This window comes from Carettochelys insculpta, chromosome 15 (genome assembly GCF_033958435.1).
Source record: "Carettochelys insculpta isolate YL-2023 chromosome 15, ASM3395843v1, whole genome shotgun sequence".
Taxonomy (NCBI): domain Eukaryota; kingdom Metazoa; phylum Chordata; order Testudines; family Carettochelyidae; genus Carettochelys; species Carettochelys insculpta.
The window spans coordinates 33,023,888-33,031,118 of NC_134151.1; the positions used below are offsets into that span (position 1 = coordinate 33,023,888).

At 55.0% G+C, this 7,231-nt stretch overlaps 1 protein-coding gene across 1 annotated transcript; it reads right to left on the minus strand.

The window, feature by feature from the left end:
- Nucleotides 1-354: 354 nt before the first annotated feature.
- LOC142021166 (melatonin receptor type 1A-like) lies at nt 355-5,729 on the minus strand. Its single transcript, XM_075009688.1, has 2 exons — nt 5,546-5,729; nt 355-1,139 (listed from the first exon to the last, which is right to left on the minus strand). The coding sequence occupies exons 1-2, from the start codon at nt 5,727-5,729 to the stop codon at nt 355-357; spliced, it is 969 nt and encodes a 322-aa protein (XP_074865789.1).
- Between the last annotated feature and the right edge of the window lie 1,502 nt (nt 5,730-7,231).

Consider the following 7,231-nt stretch of genomic DNA (forward strand, 5'->3'; position numbering starts at 1 on the left):
CAAGCTGTTCACAAGTGTTGCAATGCACAGTATTAGTCGGCCAGTAACGGGCAAAATAGAGAACTTGAGGTGCTGTACTGTAAATCACTTGGGAGGAGCTATTTCCAGCATACCGATCTGACTGAGGCTGGAGAGGCCGTGCCAGTGCAATTAAGGGATGAGGGATTTTCAAGCCTCCTTGCCCTGTAAGAGACAGTCGGTTGCAATATGGGCTGTGGTCTTGTTGCAGACAGCTTGTAACTAGAGCTGTGTTCTCTGCTGAGCTCTGTACGCTTTGCACTGAAACATGAAGCAGGGGATCAGTGTGTATACAGTAAATCTGACCCCTCCTCATCCCAGCTCAGCGTGTGGGTATTAGTCTCCATTAGTCCTGTAAGTCAGCTGCAACACAGTCAGTATGATTCTCTTGTACTCTTTCCTGAAGTTATGGTTCATCGCCCCATACACCACGGCATTCAGACAGCTGTTGAAGTAGGCCATGAAGTAGCTGGCCATGAAGAGCCATTTGGGTATGGAGGAACCCAGTGTGGGTCTGACTGCCACCGCGAAGCCGATGAAGTTTAACGGCGCCCAGCACACAGCGAAGAGCACAAAGACCATGAACATGGTCAGGAAGTTCCAGAAATCATGGGGCTTGATTTTCAGCTGCATGTCTGGCTTGACCCTGCGCCGCACCTGGATGACCAGCACCCAGATCTTCAGGTAGCAGTAGCTGACGATGGTGATGGGCAGGAAGAAATGGACCACCACCACGGCGATGGTGTACAGGGTGCTGACGGACTGGGCGAACGTGCAGGAGTACACGCGGGGGTCGTACTGGAGGGACTCCACAAACAGGTTGGGCATGATGGCCAGCAAGGTGAGCACCCAAACCAGCCCCACGTAGCACACGGTGTTGGTACCCGAGAACAGCTTGTCATACCTCAGGCTGTGGCAGATGTAGCAGTAGCGGTTAATGGCGATGCCGGTGATGTTGAAGATGGAGCCAATGACGCTGATGCCCATTAGGAAGCCGCTGACCTGGCAGTGGAGGTTCCCCATCACCCAGCCATCATGGAAAATAGCCACTAGGACCAAGGGATAAGGGTAAAAGGCCACTAGCAAGTCTGCAACGGCCAAGCTCACCACGAAGGCGTTGCCTGGGGAGGGGAACGCAAAAATAAAATCTGTTAGAATCCATGACTGGCATGCAGCAGCTATGTCCATGGAAATACCTTCTCCTTGCTAAACCCGTCCACCTCCTGTGTCTATTCCAAACTTTAGAACGGCCACCCTGGGTCAGGCCAAAGTCCATCTAGCCCAGTATCTGGTCTTTCAACAGAGGCCAATGCCTGATGCCCGACGGAGTGAACAGAGCAGGGAGTCACCAAATCAATCTCTTTCCAGACATCCGTTTCCAGCCTCTGACAGACAGAGCTTAGCGATTCCATTCCCACCCATCTTGGCTAATAGCCATTGATGGACCCAACCTCTGTGAATTTATCTAGCTCTAATTCCAAATGACAGCTGCTTAGTTTACTGTCTTTTTCCTTCCCCTTGCATGTCAGGGACAACCCTGTGGGACGGAGCTGGATTCTGTTCTGGCTCACGAATCATCTGCAGAATAACTCCCTGTGACCTCTTTAACTACCACGACTTCCTCCTTTCACTGCTACCTTGTGCCCTCACCCCATTGTCCTCTTTATCCCTTTGTTGCATCTTATCACAATCCTAGATCTGTAGCTCTTTGGGTCAGAAATTGTTTTATTCTTTTTCTAACACAACCGCTCTGTGATTCCCTCATAGGTGACACCACAATTTAAATAATATTAATGTGGAGCATCATCTTTAATATACTTATCCTCGGCCACCCTCAGGAGGCAGGGCAGTGCCAGTAGTACAGGTGGAGGCTGAGGGACAGATGGGCGAAGGAATAGATTTTTTTTCCCCCCCAAAAGTGAAACCCACTTTTGAATACTTGGGCAGTGACCAAAGTTCCGTGTAAGCTGAGTGCTGGGGCAGCCGCCCAGGAGAGATTCAGCTGATTAGCAGTGCAGCCACAGCCACCCACAGTTGGCAGCATGTCTTCCTCCTGGTGCTGCACATCCCCGTACGCCTTGGTGCACATAACATTTATTGTGCCTGTGGATGGAAAAAATTAGAGGGAACCCTAGCAGTGAGTGACTTGCCCACCATTGTCTGTGGGAGAGCCAGGCACTGGTTCTGGATCTCCCTCTGTCAGTCACTAATCACTGAGCCAGGCTGGAGTTGCAGAATCTTCATAGTCATGAGCTGCAAAAATCCAATTGCCTGGATGGAGACTGGGCAACTTGTTAACTTTTATCTCCAGCTGTGTTCATTCTCCATGAAAGCCCCTGGTTGCCACTTCAGTCATGGTTTTTCCAAGCAAAGCTGCACTTGTGTTGCTGAGGGAAAGGAAAGCCAAGCAGGGGCTTTGCTGTTCTTTGGCTTAAAATAACGCACATGCTCTCTGATGTGGGCATTCACCCCCTAAAGGGGAGAGCGCTGTCCACAGCTATCTGCCTCCTTTTCCACGAGAGAGAGAGAGAGAGAGAGAGAGAGAGAGAGAGAGAGAGAGAGGACTCCTTAGCTCCCTGCAGTGGCCTGTCATGCAGAAGGTTTTTGTTGTCATTGCCGAGAGAGAAGGTAGGGCTTTTCGGAGCAGTTCTAGGGTACAGAATTCGGTGTTAGGTGAAACAACAGAGATGTGGCCAGGCCTAAGCCACCATTCGCAGGGAATGGAGAGAGAAGCAGCAGAGAGCTTGCAACACAACATCGCTGGTTGTTCTCCTCCTTCCTCTTTTGTCCCCTCCCAAACTTCCCCCTCCTGTTCTTGTCCCGCTCCCTCTACTGCTTGCAGGGACAGAGAAGAGCGGACGAGGTGTTTCCATCACTGATCTCAAGGGAGAAGGTGCAGCTCAGAGGTGTTCTTCTGGGACTTGCAGAGGAAGCCAAAGCAGATGGGAACTGCTCAGTTGAATGCAATGGAGCCTTTCAAGCTGGCTGTGCTCCAGTGGGGAAGTGGTATTGGCCACTCCTTGTAGCCGGGGAGTTGGTCATCCTCAGCTGCTCGGGATGGACTCTGGACTTCGACCCCAGCGGGGGGGATGTTCAAGTCAGTCCTGCAGTGCTGGCGGATTTGCTTCAGGCTTTGTGTTTGCAGCCTCCATTGATGTTTCTCAGCTCTGTAGGCTCAGATTACACCACTCACCCCTGGACTAGCCTCAGCTCCTGAGTTAGCAGTGGGTTAGACAGTGACACTGCAGGTAGTGTAAGTGAAGCAGTGGCAAGGTGTGCCCCTGTAAGGGTCATGCAGGTGCACGCGAGTCTATTGGTTGTCTGCTCTCCGAGTCTTGATCCCTTTTGGCTTTTTCCTGCACTGAAGTCAGAATGCTGGGGGTGGGGCAGGGATCAAACCCCAGGGGCAGCCAGTAACCCAACCCTGGCCAGAGTGGACTCCCCTCCGGCAGGTCTGAGGGCTTGCCCCACTTGGATAGCGAGTCATGCTAATGAAGTCTGGCTGTACTGGAGCACAACATTTCTGTTACTCCCCTTGCAAAGACCGTGGGGTCCTACAGGCTCCATCCTCCCTGCACTGTGGGGAGAGCACCCATGTGTAGATAAGGAGGTCACAGCTAGCAGTGTCCATGTCTAGCAGTTACAGAACGGTGCCAAGTGCCATCCTTTTAGACCTGAGCTTTCACAAGTATGCTGCCTTGGGGTCACTCAGTTCTGGAGGGAAAAACAGCCTGGTTGTAAGATGCCTGGAAATTGCCTGGCTCCCACTGAGATCACTGGGATTTCTGGCTATCCAACACCTTTGAAAACCAGGCCCACTTTGTTTCCTGCTAGACATCCAAAACTAGTGGACACATTGGCAAAACAAGTCTCTGGTGCTGTGCCTCAATGTCCCTAATGTGGAATAACTCCCTCAGGGCATTGTGGGTCAGACTTAGCTGCTGTTTGTAACATGTCTTGGGATCTGAAGCTGTAGCAGGACAAATTGTTACATGACATGACTGATGGTTCTCCAGAGATGGTCACAAATAATTAGCCTCCAGGACTTTGGCTTGTAATCTGGTTTGCTACAGGTGAGGGAAGATGACAGTCTGTGTGGCGCTCACAAGGAAAGTGTGAGTTCAGCCAAATTCTCTGCTTTGTTACAGCAGAAACAGCCTAAACCAGGGGCATTCTGGTCACTTTCATGGTACATAAAGATGGACAAACATCCAAACTCCCTGCTTTGTTAAATGCCAGCTGGATTGTAGCTGCTGCCTGAGTCAGTCTGTGCAAATGGGAATGGCTGTCTCCTCCAGCAGGAATGCTGGAGCAACTCCTACCTTTCCTTTTGGGTCATTCTCCCTGTGCGCTTTCAAAAGCATGAGACAAACTAAGAGCTGGAGGTCTGGGTTCTGGTCCTCCAAACCCCTTAACTGAGCTAAGAAGAATTTACTTCCCTCCAAGGAACTGAGCCAGAATTCCCCTGAGGTGGGCACTGAAGCCAGCTGAGAGAAGCTGGGGTCACAATGTCCAGAAGCAAAGAGCGATGTGGGATGTGTGTTTGTAGGGTGCCCCCAGCTGAGATGCCTCAAGCAGGGGCTTTCAGAAAGCACTGTGTACCCGCTCTGAAAAGTCGAGCCCTTTCTTAGGGTGTCCCAAGGCAAGTGGTCAAAATCACAAGTCACTTTAGAAGATCTTGGTCGTAGGCTTGTTGGAGATCACGCGCTTGTGGTGGGCAGTGAGATTTGTTTCCTGCTGCCAGATTCTGCTGATTCCAACCCCATAGTCCCGCACTGGTACTACGTAAGTGATGCATGTGTAAAGCCAGGGCATGTGAAGTGAGCTGACAGCACACAACACTGACCATCAGAGCCGTGTGCGCCCTCTAAACTGTAGCGCTGCAGGACTCGATGCAGTCAGCACACCCCACAAATGCTGGGTACACAAGCCCAGAAAGCAGCACCACCCTGTCCTCGAGACAGTCTCACTCACAACACTCTTGTGGCCCACTGACAGGAAGGAGGGCCACTTGTGCAGCCCCCTCACTAGCTGTGGACGCCCCTGGCTGTTACATGGCACCGATTGGCATAGATCTTGGGCGTGGAACCAGGGATCTCCTTCCCTGGATCAGTAGGACCTGGGGTTCCTGCTAAGTTTTTTCAGTCCATGGGTAGAATAAATGTTGTGTGACCAAGGCATGTGCAGCGGTGCACCACCCCAGAAAACATGCTGAAGGCTGGGGTGGGTCTGCGCACCAGCCAGGCTGCACCTGACTCTCCTTAGGGTGACCGCAGATGTGGACAGTGGACTTTCCCAGGCTGGACTAACTTTTCCAACTCCTTGCTCTCAGCAGTTACTAGAATGTGCTTTGAATTCAGCTGTGCTGGGTGGGCGACATCCACACACCCAGGCAGGCACACAAGTGGATTCTGCCAGCTCCGGCATGTGGCTGCACTGGGGGGCTGGGAGCCTGGATTACTGCCCCCAGCTGAGCGGAGGGGCTCAGAGCTGCTCCTGCGAGCTCCCATCCCAGCAAGGCCTTTACCTGCTTTTCTCAGGTTCTTGTTCTTGAAGACGGAGACGATCACCAGGAGGTTGCCCAGGATGTCCACGGCGATGGTGACGATGAGGATGGCAGCCAGCGTGCTCACCACCCAGGGCGCGGAGCTACCCTCCTGCCTGCCCCACCCTGCAGACAGGTTCTTCAGCAGGGAGCCTTCCTCCTCCATCCTGGGGCATGGATCCTGCGGGGCAGAGGCGGGGCCCTGAGCGCCAGGGCGCGGGGCTCAAGACAGGCAAAAGCCCCAGGCGTGGTATACGGTGCCCCCCGGCTCCCCCGGGCCTGCCCTGGGCTCTTATGGGAGCTCTGCGGGCGGGGGCTCCCGGCCGGGCCCCGCGGGGAATGGGGCAGGGGGCTGAGAATTACGCGCAGGCCGGGCGCCCTCTCCAACGGGTGCGCCCTCTCCAAAGGCGCGCGGGGGGCGTGCCCCAGCCGGCTCGGGGGCCGCTGGGGGTCCCAGCCCGCAGGCAGCGTTCGGAGCCGGCGCTGCGCTCTGGGGTCCCGGGGATGCTCCGCTCCGCTCTGCTCTGCTCTGCTCTGCCCGGGCCGGGCCGGCCGCGCGTTAAAACGGGGAGAAACTTGGCTGAGCCCCGCCTTGCGCCTGCCCCGGCCGCCTCCAGCCCTCTCCCAGCCCCGGGGAGAGCCCCTCACCTGCGGCTCCGGGCCCCGAGCGCCCGGTCCCTCCGCAGCCGCCTCCCACGCTCAGCCTCGGCAGCCGCCTGCGCGGCGCTTTTATAGGCGAACCTGCGCTTCTGGGGCTCCGGGAGAGGGGCTGTTAACTCCTCCCTGCCCAGGCCGGAGCAGCGGCGCGTCGCAGCCCCCGGGCGGGGTCGGTCCGGCCCGACAACAGGCAACCAGCCCCCGCCAGCGCTGGGTGCTCGCTTGGCACAGGGGGAGGGAAGGAAAGGAGCCCTGGGCGCAGCTAGTCCCGGGCACGCAGGCCCTGGTAGCCAGGCTGGCTGTACCCCGGCGGTCACACCTGTGCCAGGAGCCCATCGCCGAGAGGGGCCGGGCGGGACCTCCACTTCGGCTCCCCCCTCTTAGTCCCAGCATGGGGGGCTGGGTCACAGCTGCCCTGCTCCAGGATCTCCCCCCAGTTCCTCCCTCTGTCTCCTCTGCCGGACAGGGCCAGGACAGGGCAAACCTCCAGAGCAGGGCTCCAAGGCAGCCCGGGGCAGCACTGCAGCAATCAGGTGCCCTCTAATTCCTCCCATCTCCCGGCAGTTTATTCCACTGCTTAACCACCCTTAGCGTTCAGCGGTTGTTTTCCAGCGACCAACCTAAACCACTCTTGCAGCAATCGAACCTTTTATCCTACCCGCAGCGGTTAAGGCGAAGAGTTTACCTCTCTCCTCCATGTGACAATCTTTTATGCACTTGAAACCTGTGATATCCCCTCTCTGCCTCCTCTTTGCCAGACTAACTAAACTCAAGTCTTCCCCTTTGCCCTCTTAGGGCCTGTTTTCTAGTCCATGCACCAGTTTGTTTGCTCTTTGCTGGACTTCTTTGAAGCGGTTAATAAACATGCGGACAAGGGGCACCCAGTGGACATAATATACCTAGATTTCCAGAAAGCCTTTGACACGGTCCCACACCAAAGGCTTTTATGTAAATTAGGCGGTCATGGGATAGGAGGAAAGATCCTTTCATGGATCGGGAATTGGTTAAAAG